This window comes from Etheostoma cragini, chromosome 16, assembly GCF_013103735.1.
Source record: "Etheostoma cragini isolate CJK2018 chromosome 16, CSU_Ecrag_1.0, whole genome shotgun sequence".
NCBI classification, from domain to species: Eukaryota; Metazoa; Chordata; class Actinopteri; order Perciformes; family Percidae; genus Etheostoma; species Etheostoma cragini.
In genome coordinates this window covers 18,302,205-18,319,997 of record NC_048422.1, presented here as the reverse complement: position 1 = coordinate 18,319,997, position 17,793 = coordinate 18,302,205, and the positions used below count along the sequence as shown (strand labels likewise).

General features: G+C 39.1%; 1 protein-coding gene across 8 annotated transcripts; it reads left to right on the top strand.

Annotated features, from left to right (window-relative positions):
- Positions 1-1,512: 1,512 nt before the first annotated feature.
- Positions 1,513-15,988, top strand: st8sia5 (ST8 alpha-N-acetyl-neuraminide alpha-2,8-sialyltransferase 5). 8 transcript variants are annotated; one of them, XM_034896508.1, is made up of 9 exons: positions 1,513-2,239; positions 7,240-7,347; positions 7,677-7,763; positions 10,558-10,650; positions 12,428-12,586; positions 13,354-13,498; positions 13,641-13,753; positions 14,563-14,655; positions 14,796-15,988. In XM_034896508.1, the coding sequence occupies exons 1-9, from the start codon at positions 2,094-2,096 to the stop codon at positions 15,256-15,258; spliced, it is 1,407 nt and encodes a 468-aa protein (XP_034752399.1). In that variant the 5' UTR covers positions 1,513-2,093; the 3' UTR covers positions 15,259-15,988. The 8 variants fall into 8 exon arrangements, with proteins under 8 accessions (XP_034752399.1, XP_034752401.1, XP_034752400.1 ...); XM_034896510.1 differs by lacking the exon at positions 7,677-7,763 and adding an exon at positions 8,697-8,702 and having other exon boundaries at positions 1,515-2,239; XM_034896509.1 differs by having other exon boundaries at positions 1,515-2,239; positions 12,500-12,586.
- The last annotated feature ends 1,805 nt before the right edge of the window (positions 15,989-17,793 follow it).

Sequence of the window (17,793 nt, the reverse complement as noted above, 5' to 3'; positions counted from 1 at the left end):
GTTAGACTTTTGGTCAGTATAAACCAACCTACCCAATTTGTAACTCCCAGCATGCACTGATGAAGCAATTCATGGCCTTCTCAAAATATGATGAATCCCTGTCATTTTGGGATGGTGTGGCCGCCCCAATTGATTCTGTTCAAGAAGCCTGTGTAGTTTTTGTTGATGAGGGTAAAATGGAGCATAAGATTGAAAGGCGTTGGTGAAAGTGTTGTAGGTAGACTTGGGCCCTATAGTCTTGATGTCAAAACATACAGTCTAGTTTTAAGACTACCTGGATGAAGGTATTATATTACTATTGCTAGAGGCTAGTTGCTGGTTTCTGGGCTTATCCAAAACTATGCTGTAAAGTCTAGCTTTTTCTAAGGCTTTTTTGCAGTGGCCATCTTGCTGTCTGGAGTTTGCCAAGTTGTTATCATCAACTAAATGCATACTCAGTTGTCTACAGAGAGTGAGAGTAAGCAGGGGTTGGTAGATCCAAACAGCTCCTTTTTTACCCCATGCCATAGCTTAATCCAGCCATGTTCCAAATCCACACACAAGCAGACATAAAGAATGCAATTGTGGATACAAGGAAGAAAATAATTTCCTTTGCACATTAGTGTCAAGGATCACTTATCTTAGTATTGAGAGGAGGAGTTGATGTCTTTGAACTCTTCCTTTTGGAGATGGCTTCAGGTCAACCCTGAGGGTATTGCTTTAGATAATAATGTCCAACTTATTTGCTAAACCTGCTGTCTCTACATCCTGGACCAAGATAGGCTAATTGACAAGAAAATAAATTGATGGATGGCTTAATGTAAAAATGAAGATGTGTTTCCCTTGTAGAATATGTGTCACTAAAAGTGGCTTAACAGATTTGCATACATGCTCAATGATTACTTATGATTCTTATTTCACATCCACCTGTTGCAAAAATGCATAGGCTACAGCTGAAGCATTGCAGGCTGTAGATGGACTTTGATGACAAATTAAAAAAGATGTCAAAGTGGACACTGGCAGAAATCAATGGCACTAATACAGTTATCAGCACCAGCGCTATAAAGATCCACTGGTTTCTGTCAGGAGATTGGCTCCTATAGGTGCTGCTGTCAGGGCATTGGGGTTGAGCTTTTCCAAAATGTTGCTGTTAAGGTTTTAAAGTGCCCCAAGGCCCTAACAGAGATTCAATTAAACAGAAGATGGGTAGCCTATCATTACTGCAGTGCAGAAAAATCTTTTGTCTGTGACTTTGACATGAACTGCAATAAGCACAAAGGGAAATGCTGAGACATAAAACCAGTTTAGAAGAAAAACATCATGTGCAGAGATTTTGCAACAGCATGAGTTCTAAAGACATTGTTATAAAATGTAGGCTAATTTTAGTTTAGTGGCAGGTCCTGATACATATTTTTCCAGGCCTAAGGAGGTCAGATGTCGCTTATCAGGTGAATGTATATATTTTCCGTCCACGGGTGCATCCTTGTAAAGGACACCATGACCTTGGGTTTTGGCTGAGTGAGGAGCATCTGAATGAAACGCAGTGCGCCCCCGGCTGGCTGTAAAAGGCTCACCCTCCTCCTTTTACATTTCAGTCACGGAGCTTTGCTCAGATTTGAGATGAAGCATGGAGGATGTGTTTTTTTATGCCGCATGTAATAGCCTAATTTAAATACAAGTAATTCGCGCTTGGCATCGACGCCTTTGCTTTATCTGATATCACATTTGGAGGTTTTATTTAGATCCATTACCTTTGGAGCGCGTCATTTTGGATAATCTGCATTGCTTGCATCCGACCGAGCGACTGCACCTCGTCGAAGGACGTTTTATGCTTTTACACCCGTCCGTTTGCACAATAAACTCTAGCCTGAATATAGCCAGTAAGAATTATTTTTGGCTGACTTGGACAAAGAGTTAATGATTTGCAATTAATGTCACAGCTGGCGATACATTGCGATGCTTATCATCCAACAGCAATGATGCTGCAGTACGAGAGCAGTATAGCCTAGGAAGGTGATGGACAATGTCCTGTCCAGCGGGTACACGACCCCTGCGCTCCTGGTCCTGAATGCAGCGGAGAGAGACACCTAACCGGGTGTCACCGTCAACCCTGGATGCTGCGCCGAAGAATGGGATACGCCGACCCATCGTCGGGTAAAGATATACTCGGCAATAGATCCCTTTGTTTTATATTCATTTGCGCATTTGGACTCGTCACACTATTGCAACAAATTCTCTACGGAAAAAACTACATTAAGAGGTAAGTGTCTCTGTTCAGTCGCCATTAACAAGTCAATTAGAGTGCAGGCCTTGCGGTCTATATATAGGCTACACTTTAAGGATAACATCCAGCTTTCAAAAGCATGCATTCTTAGACGTTTTGTGTGAGGCTTATTGTCCAGTTTTTAACCCACATGTTAACTGGATAATGAAAAATGATAAATTGTTAAATGGGGAGTAGTCTGGATGAACTACATGTCGGGAGGCATGGGGAAAACAAGCTTTCATGGCTGAAAAGAACAATAGCAATTGATCATCCATCTTTTTCCCAAATGGCATAGAAACAATTTCCATTGGATTTATTATTTTTTGATATTTTCTGAAAATGAAGCATATCATTCATGCCATACACAGTGCTCCAGCTGTGTATGGTAATGGTTTCCCTTTCTTTCTTTTTTTCCCCAAAGACCTTTTTTTGATTTTACGTTTCAGCCTTCTTGACTGGTCGTAGCCTACATCTTACAGAGGCATCAGATTATCATAATGCAACTGCAAACTATTGGAGCTGAAGATGATTACAGATATCAACAGGATAAGGATGATGTGTATTTCTTATTGGTCCCTGTTAAATAAATAATTTACCAGGCTGCAGCCACTGCAGAGCCATGTTTTATAATACCTCTGCAACAGTATTTGTCTCCCTGATATGGGTTTTTGAGCTGGTTGGAAGTCCACTTTTGCACTCATCTACCCCCATTTAAAGACCAATTTATTGACATTCTGAGACAAATTTCAGTGTGAGACGAGCAGATGCTGAGAAGCTGGGATGTTTGATCTTAAGGTGGTTAAAGAAAATATCAGCAAATCTCACTTCAAACAAAAGAAACAATCTGAAAACTTTATCCCCCCCTCCAGATGTTTGACAGACAGGACATATATGTTAACTTCAACGGAAACATATATGTGCTGCAATCTGAACGCTACCCACAGCTAACCCCTCCCCTGCCACCCTGCAAGGCTGGTCGGATGAGGCTCAATGTGGATTCATGGCATCACCACCTCTGCGGTGAGATGCGTGAATTCGGACCCAACACACACCTTCCTTCGCCTGTGCTCCTCTAGGACAGAGAGAGGGGGGGGGGGATGCCAAACAACAGACACCAGTAGTCTCCTGCAGCGGCAGCCATTTTGCTACAGTCTGTCTGCATACACACCTCAGTGCAAGTGGGGGAGAGAATGGCGGGAGATGGCAAGAGTGAGAGGGAGTGAAATTACTCTGTGTGTATGTGTGTATGTGTGTGTGTGTGTGTGTGTGTGTGTGTGTCTGTGATGGAGAGAGATAGGGAGAAGACGTCATCTTATGACATCTCTCCAAGTGTAAACAACCAGAAGTCACCATGGGTTCGACCACACCCAGCCTATTTTCCTACTAAACCAGAGCATAAGAACAAGGGGACAGGCTGTTTATCATGCACTCTCGTGTTTTGGGAAAGAAAAAGAAAAACATCTTTGCAAATTAGTAGAGGAGTGTAATGGTAGCAGAGGAGATATATGGGTGCTTAGATTGGGAGAAAGCTGAGAGAATAACACTTCATCAATGTTACACCAGTCGATCGTACATTACCAAAGGGCAAAGAGCTGTCATCTAAGGACACCCAATATAGTCAGACAAGTCATAAACACTGTTGTACTTGATAATTTTGGCCATTGGGTGTCCATAGAGTCACATATGGGGTCTCATGAATCAACTCGCCTTCACTTACATTAAGATAAAGTAGCTGAGAATGTAGGATTTCAAAATGGCATTGCAGATTCAAGAGGGAAGCTTATTAAATCACAGTGAATGACACACTTCTGCAAATGAAGGCATATTAACTTTCAACTCTATTTGACTTGAAGAGAGCGCTATCTAAAAATACTCTCAGCATACTAGCAGCAGCAAAGCCCCCAGGCTGCAGCAGGTTGGTTAGTAACCATCCCAAAACATTGTGCCTTTGCAATTGCAACTAATGATTATCTTCATTGTCAGCTAATCTCTTGACAATTCTATATCTATATAACGGAAGAAAAAGTAAAAATGCCTCTCAGTTTTCCAGAAGTCAAGACGACATTCTTGAATTGGTAGTTTGTCTGACCAACAGTCCAACACGAAAAAGAAACGCAATTTAAAACGATTTTAAACAAAGAAAGGCTGAAATTTCTCAAAGTTTTGTGAAGTGGAAATAAGCAAATATTGTTCATTCTTGCTTGATAAATAACATAAAAAAAATACTATTATCAAAATTGTTGGCTTTAGTGTAAATACAGTCTAGTGTTGTATGTGACTCTGTTTCTGAGCCCTTCTTGATGCATCATTTGGGTTGTATCTCCGCAATTCTGAGAGGTTTCTGTGGTTCTTTTTTAGGGCTGTGTATGAATATATTGATTCTAATGTATAGCAGCACAAGGAACAGTAGTAGTAGTAGTATCGTTAATAGGACATAGCGGTTACACAATTGTGGTTCCCTGGTAAAAGTTAAAGTACAAAAGGAGGAAGAAAGATATTGAGAGGAGCTCAAATCGGTATTCATAAATTACTGCATTACATTTCCTATTTTGATGACAATAAGGACCCCTGGGCATAATAAATGGACATCAATGTGTCAATGTGCCAGGCCTACCCTAAAACCTAGCCAAGTCACAAAATCCAATAGTATAGAAGTCCTTCCTTATTTCAAGTACCATTGACAACGCTCAAGGGCAGAAACAGACACATAAGTGCTGCAGAGCAACTTTGTTTGTCTGATGTAATGCTGAGATTACTGTCTGTCTGTGCTTGTAATTAAGTCAATGGGAGATAAATGGTTGAAAACACTGGATTGATCTGTGAGTCAGTGGTAGTCACATTCAATTGATTAGGGTTTGTTGGTAGGCGCACAAGTGGAAAATATCAGTGTTGTATATGTGATATTGATCAAGTCAAGTTGAATAGGCGTAGTCTTTTGGGGATAATTAAGATTAATGGTATATAAGCAACTAAATAATTCTGGTTTGATTAGCTTTTCTGTATAACAGCTGTCCTCTTTTAGGGATACATCCTCAACCAGGGCTGATTTTTTGTGATGCAGATGGTTACAGAGTGTTATTGAGGTGTTGAAGTGGCACTCAGAGAAAGCGCCTGCATTTCAGTATTGACACGAGTCGCCAATGGTGAATGCTCGATCACATAATGTACCCAGAAAGGCTCTTCTGGTTCAGATCCTCTGCTAAATTTATCACACCGTCCACAAAGCACTCTCAGAAATGAGTCACACATAAATACTTGCATAATAATCAATCGGTAATGGGAGAAGTTGTACACCCATGATGTAAAACGTGAATTGTCCGTTTACGTATTGAAAACTCCTAAACTTTCATATGTTGAGCTGAATTTAAAGGATATTTAAAGACAACAAATCCAATGAAAAGACCAAAACTAAATAATCATAATCTGATATAATGTATTCTTTTGTGCCACAGGTCTCCATTGTGTTGAAAAGACATGAAAAACACAATTGCACTAGGTAATGCTTTGCTTCACTACAATAGTTTGGTAGTAAAGTACACAATCCTGTGCTGTAAATACTAGCCAATGCACACTGCATGTGGCTGAAACTAGTCCCAAACAACTACACAATTTACTTCTATTTGAAAGATGTTTGATATGCAGTAGTGTTCAGCTGTTTTAGGAAATTAGGGAGCCCTTTTTTAAAGAATAGAAGTACATGTCTTATAGGAACCAATAGGCATGGGGCTGAGAGGCACAGACAGGCTGAAGAGCTCAGAAAGTATTTAGAAACTACACATATTATTATGTTATACATTGTTGGTTTTGATCTTTTTATGTGATTTGTTGACAGCAACAAAAATGTAGAATATTGCAAGCTATATCCTTAAATACACAATATATATTTTTGAAGCCTTGATATTGTTTCCCTTGTTCTCCCGTAAGGAGACTAAACCCAAAAAGATTACTGTAAACAGGCTCTGAACATACTGATGCCCCTTATCTCAAAGATTTGTTAGAATGCAACAAGATTATTATTACAGCAAGTATGAGTGCTTTATAAACAACCTGCACCCAATGGCCTCCTCTGAAAAATTCACTGTAATGGGTATGGTGAAAACTGATACAACATAGGCTAAAATATCCTGTCTCTTATAAAAAACACTGCAGCCACAGATCTAAATTTGTAGTCTCCATGTCCAAGTTGAGATATTCGCCAAAGACATCACCGTTAAAAGTAATATGTGACTGAAAATATGGTGTAAATCTCAAGTCTGTTGTTGGCATTTCTTCCTCAGCAGTAATTGGTCATTCACAGCAACATTAGGTTGGTAGTGGTGTGGTAGGGCAGTGGTGGCCTAAGCTAGCTTGTGACCGGGAGGTCGTTGCTTCATATTAAATCTGGGTGGGGTAAGTTAAAGAGCCGCGCTTGTCCCTCCCTCATTACCACCACTGAGGTGCCCTTGAGCAAGGCCCTTAACCCCTTAATACCAGTGGAGCTGCTCAGTGGCCAGCAGATCAGACTGTGGTTGAGCTGGGCAGCTTCCAGGTATGAATGTGTAACTGTGTGCTTGTGATCAGGGTGTTCCTGCAAAAGAGAGCCTTCCTCTCAGTGAACCTTTCCCTGAATAAATAAAGGTAAAAAAAGGTTCCCCCTTAAATCATTGTGACTTCAATATATTGAACTAAAAGTAAAACACTTTTGCTTGCCAATATTGCAGTGTGAATCATACTCAGCATATTGGTAACAGCCCACATGTAAACCATGACGTCATTAAAAAGAAATTCATTCTAACCATATGTAGTGCCAAACTTTAATTTGTTTTTCTTGAGCCAAAAAGCTGGTCCCCTTAACGTGCGTGTGTGTGTGTGTGTGTGTGTGTGTGTGTGTGTGTGTGTTTGAGAGAGACTGTGCAAATTTGACTTTTTTGAGTGAACACATTGGTTGGGTTGTATGGGTTTGACATTTGCACAGTAAGAACACTAAATCCCAAATAAACTCATTTTCTTACTAGTGCGCAACAGTTTAGCCGACTCAAAGGGGACGAGACAGGAAATTGGACCGGTCCCATTAATTTCTCGGATGATGGATCTCTGAAGCCTGCCAGAAATGGAAGGAAAAGGTACCTTTCCAGCGTGACTGACTGCACTACACCTCTGAGAAAGGAAATGAATGAGAGAGAGATAGTGGGAGAGAAAGAGAGAGAGAGAGAGAGAGAGAGAGAGAGAGAGAACAAGTTTAAAATACATGTGACGACCCAGCCCTGCATGTGTGGACTGGGCCGCTGTTACACACAGCAGTTTACTCAGATGCTTTAGAAAGAATAGAAGCTGCAGCACATGTACACTTTTTTTTGCTCTACTTGTTTTGAAATCTGCAGGTTGAGTAAGTTAGCAGGGGTGAACTTCAACACATATTTAATTCTAACTTAACCTGTCTGCATGTTGACAGATGTTTCCGTCAGAATTTTCAGCCAGATTCACAGATCTCCGTAATAGTCACACCCTGCCTAGCCGATATTAAGAAGAAAAAAAAAAGGTAGGCCAGTTTGAAGGCATTTTTAGTATTTTCCCAGAAACCCAAGAATGCCTCTTTCTTTTTCATTACTCTGAAAGGTATAAACTCTCATATTTTTTCAGTGGTGGTTGCACTTTAGATTTGCTCTTGCATGTTGTCTGATCTCGTCCACCTCGACCCCAGATCCCCATCCCCCCCTTCAGAAGCTGGTTGAACCACGGTCTCCTGTTGATGTACTGGCTTCTCCTCGTACGTCTGTGTCCCATCCAGCACCCATCTCAGAATGCCTTGTACTCCTCAATCTGTGTCTCATGTGTTCTGCACAGCTCTGTGTGTGTGTGCCATGTACATAGCGTGGCCACTTCTTCTGCTCCCCCTATCTCCCCTTCTCACATCTGCATTGTCTCTCTCTCTGCGACCTGGATTTACCCCTTTTCCACTTTACTTTTCTTCTTACAATAAGACAGAAAGTTGCCAGAATTGTTTTTTTGCCCCAAAAGGTCCAAATACAAATTGCACGGAGCAGTAGATGTCAGTACATGTGGTAACATGCTGGTTAGTCTCATTCTGGATTGGTTTTGAACCAGCATTGTACGCTTAACCTAAGATGCCACATTAGATGAAAATCATCTCATCAAGTGAATTGCTCTCTCGCTTTTAGAATTACACAGAGAACACTTGCAAAGTTTTCAACACCTCAGCTAAAACAATCATTAATAGCCCTTTTCAGGTATTAAAAAAAAAACAGACGCTCTCTCAGTAAACCCTCAGAAATACACTGCATCATCAGGTGGATGTAGACAACCAGTTTCATCGTTCCTCATTTGTACAATTTCATCCAAGCATCTTGTTCTTTTAATGCATCTCTCCATTGTAATGCTTGTTGTGTTTTTTGTTTTTTTTATTAATTATGATTCTTTTCTTTTTTTAAACTTGCTTCATTTACCTCCACAGCCACGGGTAATATTCTGCAATATTACCCATCTTCCAAAACACCAGACTCCATCTACACACATCTGCAGTATCTGATGTGACCAAAACCAACATTCATTCTTATAAATGCATTGCAATTGCTGGCATTTTGGCATTTACTCCTGTCACTCTCCGTCAAGCGTTGACGTGGCACATGTAAATTTGAAAAATACATTAGGACATTTAAAGCATTCCTAGATTCAGATGTACCTCATAAGGCAAGTTTATTTCATAATGGATTTATTTAAATCTATGACCACTGTAGATCTGATTTTATTAAAAGTTAAATAGAAAAGTAAAAATATCTGTATGGAGCAGTATCTCTATTTATATAAAACAAGTTTATTTAAATTCTGCAATTGAGGGAGCAGAGATGGGAGTTTTGTGGCCCTCTGCCCCAACATAAAAGGAAAATTGTAGATTAGGGCAAAAGAGAGAAACCCTTGGGTGAAAGTATAGACAATAAGACAAAATCATTTGGCTGATGTAAAAACTTAAAGTACATTTGTCACATTTTAGTGCATGTTAATTGCCTCGTCCTGTGTAGCAAAGATAAACAGTAAATAACAACATTTTCACAACAATCACAAGACTTTTTGAAGTTTATTTGAAGTACTTATTTTAGTCACATTGTACTTAATAATTCATATTAGGCAAGCAGAAAAAGGACAATTCTCCCACTATATGAGTTCCCTGCCTCAGATAAATATCTATATCTATATGACAATTCTAAATATCTTACATCTCAAATATCTAACTTACTGATCTAACTGAACCACTTTATCAGCAACTAACTAATACACATCCATCTACTAAATGTTTCAGCAAAGTGCCCGTAATCCAAAATTTCCTCTGCCCAATGTGATTATAACACCGTTACACTAGTAGTTTCCTTCTTGTCCCCTTTAGACCTTCATCTTAACCATCCCCAACACGCCCCGAAACACAAATGCACAAATTTGATCCAGACTACTTTTTGCATGTAAATGCGTTGTTGTGCTGCAAGAAATGAGGCATCAGTAAGTGCACGTGTAAATGGCAACTTATTGACACTTTCACTGCACTCACCACCATACTGAAGATATTAATTTTGTTTGGTTAATTTTGACATTTCAATGCAATGATTGTTTTATATATCTAAAATTCATTGATCAGATTCTATAACTCTAGTTGAAAGGATGACGTTCCAAAAAATCCTGTTGGTTATTGCTGCCATGCTCTGAGTTTGCATGAACATCTGTGCATGCGTTTATGTGCACAATTGCATTAATTAGTCCAAAAGTCATGGTATTTCCAGCACAGTTAACTTAGTTAGTTTTATGAATGTAAAAGATATATTATACTCCCTTACGCAAAATCCCTCATACTCATATCCATCAGACACAGCACTGCTATCAAATCAACCATTTTAACAAGCTATGCAATGGAATAACCAATGTTGCTATTTCAGTCTGTTTCTCTTCTAAATCAATAAACATCATAACCAATCAAATAAGTGAAAATATGAGAGGTAATATGTTTCTTCAATTAGTGTATCACATTGGTTTAGGCTAAGATGTAATAGAATCTGGTGCAAGTGTCTAGTGAATTGTAAGTTACAATCCTGTTTGTGACACCTATAATCAGTTGCATCACTTCTGTCATTTGTCATCCCACAATGCCACACTGATATTATTTTATTTAGACATTTTGAAGCAAATGTAAGCTATTTGTTTGTATTGTGTCTATTTAACACTGTTTGGTATATTGCATTTTGTCTCCCCAGTTTTTTGTTTGTTAATTCTGTTAATGCTCTTGTGTGTGGAGAGGTTTAGGCCGAGGATGACTGTGTCTATCCCTCTAGGTATCTGGAAACCTATGATGGCTCATATGAATACAACTCCACTGCATGCAGGGAGCTCAGACAGGAGATTATGGACGTCAAAGTCTTGACAATGTGAGTGTGCATTATGACGTAGTCCACACATGCGGTGGACAACTCAATTTAGAGTAACATCTTTTTTTCCCTTAGGTGACCCTCAAGTACTTATTGCCTAGTAGGTAGGGAGAAAATTCACCACCTGTTTTATGATCTATACATATACTTAAGTTGCTAAATATCTTTCAGGTTTGAGGAAACAAATATGAACAAAAATGTCACTTCAGTTGTAAATAGCCCAACATATTGTCCATGGGACCTCAAAAAGAAGGACAGACTGTAAATTGTTTCTGTGTTCAGAGAGAACTGTAAAAAACTCTTTTAGCGTGTTGATTTTTGTAGAGAATATAGCAAGGATAAGAAAGGACAGCCATGCTATCAGCTCTGTGAGGCTGTGCTTGGGCACAGTATCACTTTAAGTTAAATGCTAAAGTAAGAATGTTAACATGTTCACAATGACAACATGCTGATGTATAACAGGTGTAGTGTTTAACATTCACTGTTTAAAGCTTTAGTGCTTTACATTTTTATATTAATGAACGTCCATTACATTCAAGCCATTCCCAAATGAGTTGATACAAAGCTAGTTATGACTATCAGCTCCACCAAACTCTCTTTCTGTATTTCTCAGTATGGTTATGTTCAGAAACTGGTGTCTTCTGGCAACTTTTGCGCGCAGAAAATTGAGCAAAGATAATTTCCTCTTCTGAAGAGGCTATCATGTTTTCTTAATCCTTCGTATCTTCCTTGGCTACATGCAACTGCTGGAGGAGGGATGGGGTGCGATCATGGAAGGCTGGTACCATGTGGATGTGCCAACAGTTTTGTTGTCAGTACTTCCTCATAAGGGAAACAGAAACTATGCACTACTGCTTTAAGTTTAACATTCTAAAATTAGCTACCTAGCACAAAACTCTTAAGTCATTAGGATTGATCGTCTGACCGAATGATCCTCTGGCAAACATGAATGCCTGCACAAAGTGTCTTGGTAGTCCACCCAAAATGTATTAAGTTATTTCAGTGTTCGGACCAAAGTTGTGGCCCACTGTCCTTCAATGCCATCCCTAGAGCTACAAACCAAAATACACACAAGAAGAGACAATAGACATGTGTAAACATATGATTGGCAGTATAAATGATTTGGTTAACTTTCAAGTTATTCAGTTTAAAATGTTATCATTGTAGTTTTGAAATTATTGTGAATTACAGACCAAAAAAGAGACGTGTTGCCATTTCATTTCTAGAGTCTGGCAGGTCTTACTGTGAGAACAACGTTTACAACACATGACATCCATTTTAGTGCCAACATTTTGCAGCTGAAAGTTGTCACTCTCAACTTTCATTGTCAGTTGAACTTCAGCACACTATTAATAACACATTATCACATTATGGAGGAGATGAATGCCTAAGTGGGCTGGTTGTGCTTAATGCAATTTGGGCGGCATATTTCCATAAAGCATTGTCCAGTGACCTTTTGTGCGTGTCCCGCAGGCTCACAAACGTATTCTGAGCGCTCGATGAATGGCCATGAGGCAGAGAAGAGCTGCTGTCACTCAAAGTAATGGTGCCACTCTGCCTCCCTAGAGCTAATCACATCGCCCAATCAACTCAAAGGAAATGTCAGTTCAAGGACAGCTATTTACAGATATGCTTGATGAAGCCATTGTCTTTGTATTAAGAAGTCTAGATCAAGTGCTGTCAATAGAGCCATCACAGAGTAACCACTGCAATTTTCTGCCCCCTTGTTTGTCTTTGTGAGTCGTTTTTATGTTTCTTCAATTTACTACCCTTATAGAAACATTAATCGGAAAATACATGGCCATGGGTATCCTTCCTCATTCCACAAGTCTCTCTGCCTGTCTGCCAGGGTGAAAACCTCAGACCTGTTTGAGCGGTGGCGAAACCTGCAGGTGTGTAGATGGGAGCAGAATAAGGAGGAGACCAGCAACTTCAAGTAAGCATTACTCCATCTCAATGTCTAGATTTTCTTTTAAATCTTGTACATGGTTTCATTACCCCTCAGTTTGCACACTGCACATTTATTTTTCATTGTCTGTTTTGAAAAATGCATTTGGTGCTTTTAACCCATGTTCTAATTGGGTTCCTATACAGAGAAAAAAAATCAACATACTTAAAAGTGATTTATCACTTTTAGATTTTCAAATTTTATAAGAATTGATTATAAACAGGATCTTGAACCAAGGATAGGTTTTAGAAGTTTGCCACATAGCTGTTTGAAGTGTCAGAGACTCCAGCTGTAAATCTGTGATTGATGTTTACAGCATTTTCTTTTGCAAGATAATCCACCACAGAATCTTTTTTGATTTATGAAATGGAGTTTTATAACAGCTTGTTTATAAAAGATCAAAAAAGTGAGTTAGACTCCTACCGGATCCAATTCACCCCAAACATAAGCAGAGTCCTTATGTAGGATGACATACTGTACATTTCTTCATCTGTAATTGACAGTTAGGCAAAATAAGTAATCTATATGTGTTCATACATAGCCCTTAAACATAGTAAACAATTTGATGTGGTGCAATAACAGTGCTTTATGGTAATTTCTGCATGTTGTTACCTTCATCCAACGTGAAAGCCAAGTTTGAGATCGGACAGAAAGAGAAAAAAACATATGTTCAAAGCAAAACAATTGTTTTACTTTGCAGTTACTATTATATATTACTATAATTACTTGTTCCTTTCTTGGGTTTCCTCCTGAAGGATGTCTCTGTCTCGTTGCTGTAATGCTCCTTCCTTTCTCTTCACCACCAAGAGGAACACTCCTGCAGGGACCAAGCTGAGGTACGAGGTGGACACCAGTGGTATTCTTCCCATCACGACTGAAGTCTTCAATATGTTACCGGATGTGAGTTCATCACTTGTTTATGGAAGCTTGCTATGTTATTGTAACATTGGTAGGATGCTACTTAACCTGGTGATACAATCTTTCTGATTTCGAGAGCACACTATGCTCTCTGAATTTAAAAATATATGTCTGTTTCATCCAGGACATGCCGTATTCCAAATCACAGTACAAGAAATGCGCTGTTGTTGGAAATGGCGGCATCATCAAGAACACCAAATGTGGGAAGGAAATTGACTCATCAGATTTTGTTTTTAGGTATAGAGGATCTAATCATTCAGTGTTTGCGTTTGTTGCTATGAATACAAGTTGGTTTTATGCCAATAAAGCATGCAATCCCATAAAAAAGACCTATCCCTACATAGAACATTCCATATTCCAGTTGGAATTTTGCCAGTGTAGTGTAAATAGTTTTGTCTACAATTGTACGTTATTGTACTGAATTAACGGTTGGTAAGCCCCACCCTCTTTAGTTACTGTTGCTATGCCTATTAAGTCTTTTGTTCTTGCACAGCACAGTTTGCAATGTATATGGAAGTTCTATCTATTGAAAATTTTAGTAATTTTTAAACCTTAATTTCACAATCAGGCTTCTTATTTCTGGCTGGCGATGGTCTGAAAAAAAATTGTTGCTGGCTAATTTTATCAGCGGTAGCTAGCAAGTTAAGGAAGCTAATGTTAGCTCCTTGAGACTGACAAAAACACTGTCACCATTCAGTTCTTTAAAGTTTCATCTTACTCGTTTTAAAATGGGAATACTGTAAAAAGGTCCTAAATGTGCAACTGATGGCTGGACTACAGTACAGCTCCATGCCTCAACATGTGGAAGAATCCAAGGCTAGACAGGCCTGCCTAGCTTGGTTAAGGTTTCTAAGCTTTGATTGGACAATACCTGTTAAGGTGAGGTGTTTAGCAAACAGTTGGTTAAATTTGATTTAGAAGGCCAACTCACAATGACAACTATGATTAATTGTGCAGCTCAGCAGCATGCCAAGTTTTTGTCAAGTCAAATGAAATACATTCAGTCTCTTATAGGCAAACTTGTTCTTGTTTTTTTTTTTCTCCAGGTGCAACATACCACCCATCAATGCAAAGTACTCAGCTGATGTTGGCACTAAAACAGATCTGGTGACAATAAATCCTAGCATTATTACTGAGAGGTACTGTAAATGTTGGTCTGAGCGAGAAATCAGGCGTCTCTCTCTCTCTCTCTCTCTCTCTCTCTCTCTCCCTCTCAATCTGTCTCTAGTCTCCTTGTCTTTTGGCTTTTGTCATCTCATGTTTTTTACTTTGTTTGCAGATTTCAGAAGCTGGAGAAATGGAGGCGACCGTTTTACGAAGTCCTTCAAAATTACGAGAACTCTTCAGTGGTGCTTCCCGCCTTCTACAACACTCGCAACACCGATGTCTCTTTCAGAGTCAAGTACATGCTGGATGACTTTGACTCCCAGAGAGGCGTGTTCTTCTTCCACCCGCAGTACCTGCTCAACGTGCAGCGTTTCTGGGCGGTCCAGGGTGTCCGGGCCAAACGGGTCAGCAGTGGCCTGATGCTAGTGACCGCCGCCTTAGAGATGTGCGAGGAAGTCCACCTCTACGGTTTCTGGGCGTTCCCCATGAACCCCTCTGGCATCTTCATCACTCACCATTACTATGACAACGTCAAGCCACGGCCGGGCTTCCATGCGATGCCCCATGAAATTTTCAACTTTATTCACATGCATACTCGTGGGATCCTCAATGTACACACGGGGCAGTGCACGTGATCCCTCACTCCTCTGATTTGATGTGGTTAAACTTTTAGTTTTTTTATTTTCAATCAGGTTTAGGCTTACACGTTGTGTTTTCTTTCAGTCAATGAGACACGTCACCTTTCTCTCTATTGAAAGAGAGTCGGCCTCCAGAGCGTACACTTATTCTACGACACAGTCAAGGTTGCCTACTTTCATTGCCAACACACTTCTCTTTTCTTTTTTATAACAATGTTTTTATTGATTTCATACTTCTCCTTTGATGTGTACCTTGATATACTTTAAGCCAATCAAATCACAATGGTCATCTCCGACCATAGGATGCTTGTTTTTAATGTGAAAAGTGGTCTTCATAGTGATGTTGTTTCTGTGAAGTTTTCTAGTGGCTCTGCTGTACAGAGGTGTTGTTTTCTACCCAACGTTTCACAGATATTTATGCTAAAATGGGTCCCAGTGGGTGTTTTTTTGCCCCCTCATTCCTCCTGTCTTCTCTCCTAATCTTGGACACTCTGTGGGTGTGGCAGCTTTTAATGTTTGTGTAAAATATAAACCTGAATCTTGATATTAAGATAATATTTGAAAAAATGAAAATGAAAAAAGATTGTAACATTCATTTGTCTACTTTTGTAATCTATTTCCTATTCACCAGATTCACTGGGTTAATATTTTAAAAAACGCTATTGAAACGACGGTTTTCAGTGGCCTACTTTCTCCCATCTAAAAATATCCTCTGATATATCTGGTGAAAAAAGGGTGTATGAGAAGAGGCGAGGAGGGTTTTTTCCCTTTTCTTTTTTTGGCTTGTCATGATTTTGGACAAAAGCCAGATAAATATTTTGAAATGACACCACCTTAGCAAAACGTTTTCAAGGCCGTCTTATTTGTAAAGCAACATAGTACTCATAGTACTGTTGAGCCACCCAGCCTCTCGTTTCCTCTCATGTCTTAAGCCATGCTGCCTTATAAGATATCAAGCCCCTCTATATGATATGCAATGCACACCTGTGTTTTGCTTATCTACAAATACAGTACATTAACATCAAACTAAATCTTAATTTGTCTCTTGAATCAAATGACATTTGGGACTCTAAGGTATAGAATTAGCAATGTTCATGTAAAATCTAGTCATAATCATGTAACACTCTGCATGACTTTACTCTATACTTGGCTTTGTGTGTGCCTGCTTCAATAATCACTGAAATATGTTTACACGTAAGCCTCCACTGGAGCTCGCAGTGCTTTTGGAGATATGTACATGAACCTTTTCACAGAAAAAAGAATGGATACATTGAAATGTACAATAGTAGATGCAGTTTTCATTGATTAAAGATGCACAAATGAAGATGGTTGCTGCCCTTTGTGAAGTGCTACGACATTTTTATTATCACCTTCCCCTTTGAACTGTGAAGATTCGGTTTGAAAGCATCGTGCGTTCAAGCACTGGAAAGCTGTGTAGGTTTTTACTGTTTACTTTTGCACATGGCAAAGGTTTTTAAGAGACTGTAAAATAGTATTTTGTCACTCTTCTGTTCATGCTCTGCTGTGCACTTCTCCATTTCATTTCTTTTGTATTTGATGGACATCAATGCTAATACAATATTGTTTCTTTCATCATTTGTACGGACTATTTGTGTGTTTATCAAGAGATATCAGTGCAGCAAAAATGAACACCAAAAATGTTTTGGCGTGACCACTAAATTGTTGCACAGACAAAACTGAATCAAGAATGGAAAAGGATTAGAACTGGTCTGTGTACTGAACAGATGTAATATATAACACAGTACCTCTTAACTGACTCTGGATCATTCTTTTGTAAATAAACTTGTTTGGATTTTGTCACTTATGTTTTATGGATTATTTATTATTGTGTGTGTGTGTATTATTAGAGTGACTGGGGATAGCATGGAAGCACACTGCAATAACTGAACTCATTTTATGTGTTATTACATATACCATACTTCTAGGATGAAGTTTATTACGAAAGTCAAGTAAGTAATAAATAAGTCACTAGATCAACCAAAAGACCTATTCTTTTGGACTGGACTTGAACCCCAACTTCCTGGCCAAAACTCCTGCGCTTATGTGTATTTTAACATACATAAAAAATCACTTACAGAAAATCAAAGAGTTAAAAAAATCACTCACAGAAGTTAAAGGTGCTAAGGTAGACTGCGTGCAATGGTGGTAGTGCAAAAGAGAACAGTGTAGGGATTAATTGGTGCAATAGCTTATTATCAAATATTAACTATGACTATGAAAAAACAAGAATGTAAACCTAATAAAATTACAATTGCTTGACAGAAAAAAAATACTTCAGAACAATATATAACAGAGAATGAGTTATAAAATGTAGATGTTATGACCAGAGTCCAGATTGTGTAGGAGGGCTAATATAATCTATAAAACAGTCAGGTGTACAGCAGAGAGAGAGATATAAGGGTGGTAGAGCCTGACAGAGACAGGCTCATGCTGAAAAGTCCATTACACCCCTGCCCCTATGTGTGGTATGACAGAAGTCTGCCACTGAACATGATGTGTAGTGGTTGGCGG

Bases quoted from the DNA above. Each gene is read 5' to 3' on its own strand.
- st8sia5 (XM_034896508.1), top strand. From the start codon at position 2,094: ATGCTGCGCCGAAGAATGGGATACGCCGACCCATCGTCGGGTAAAGAT. The intron at 7,348-7,676 runs GTACCTTTCCAG...GCATGTTGACAG, and splicing joins GCCAGAAATGGAAGGAAAAG to ATGTTTCCGTCAGAATTTTC. The intron at 7,764-10,557 runs GTAGGCCAGTTT...CTATCCCTCTAG, and splicing joins ATTAAGAAGAAAAAAAAAAG to GTATCTGGAAACCTATGATG.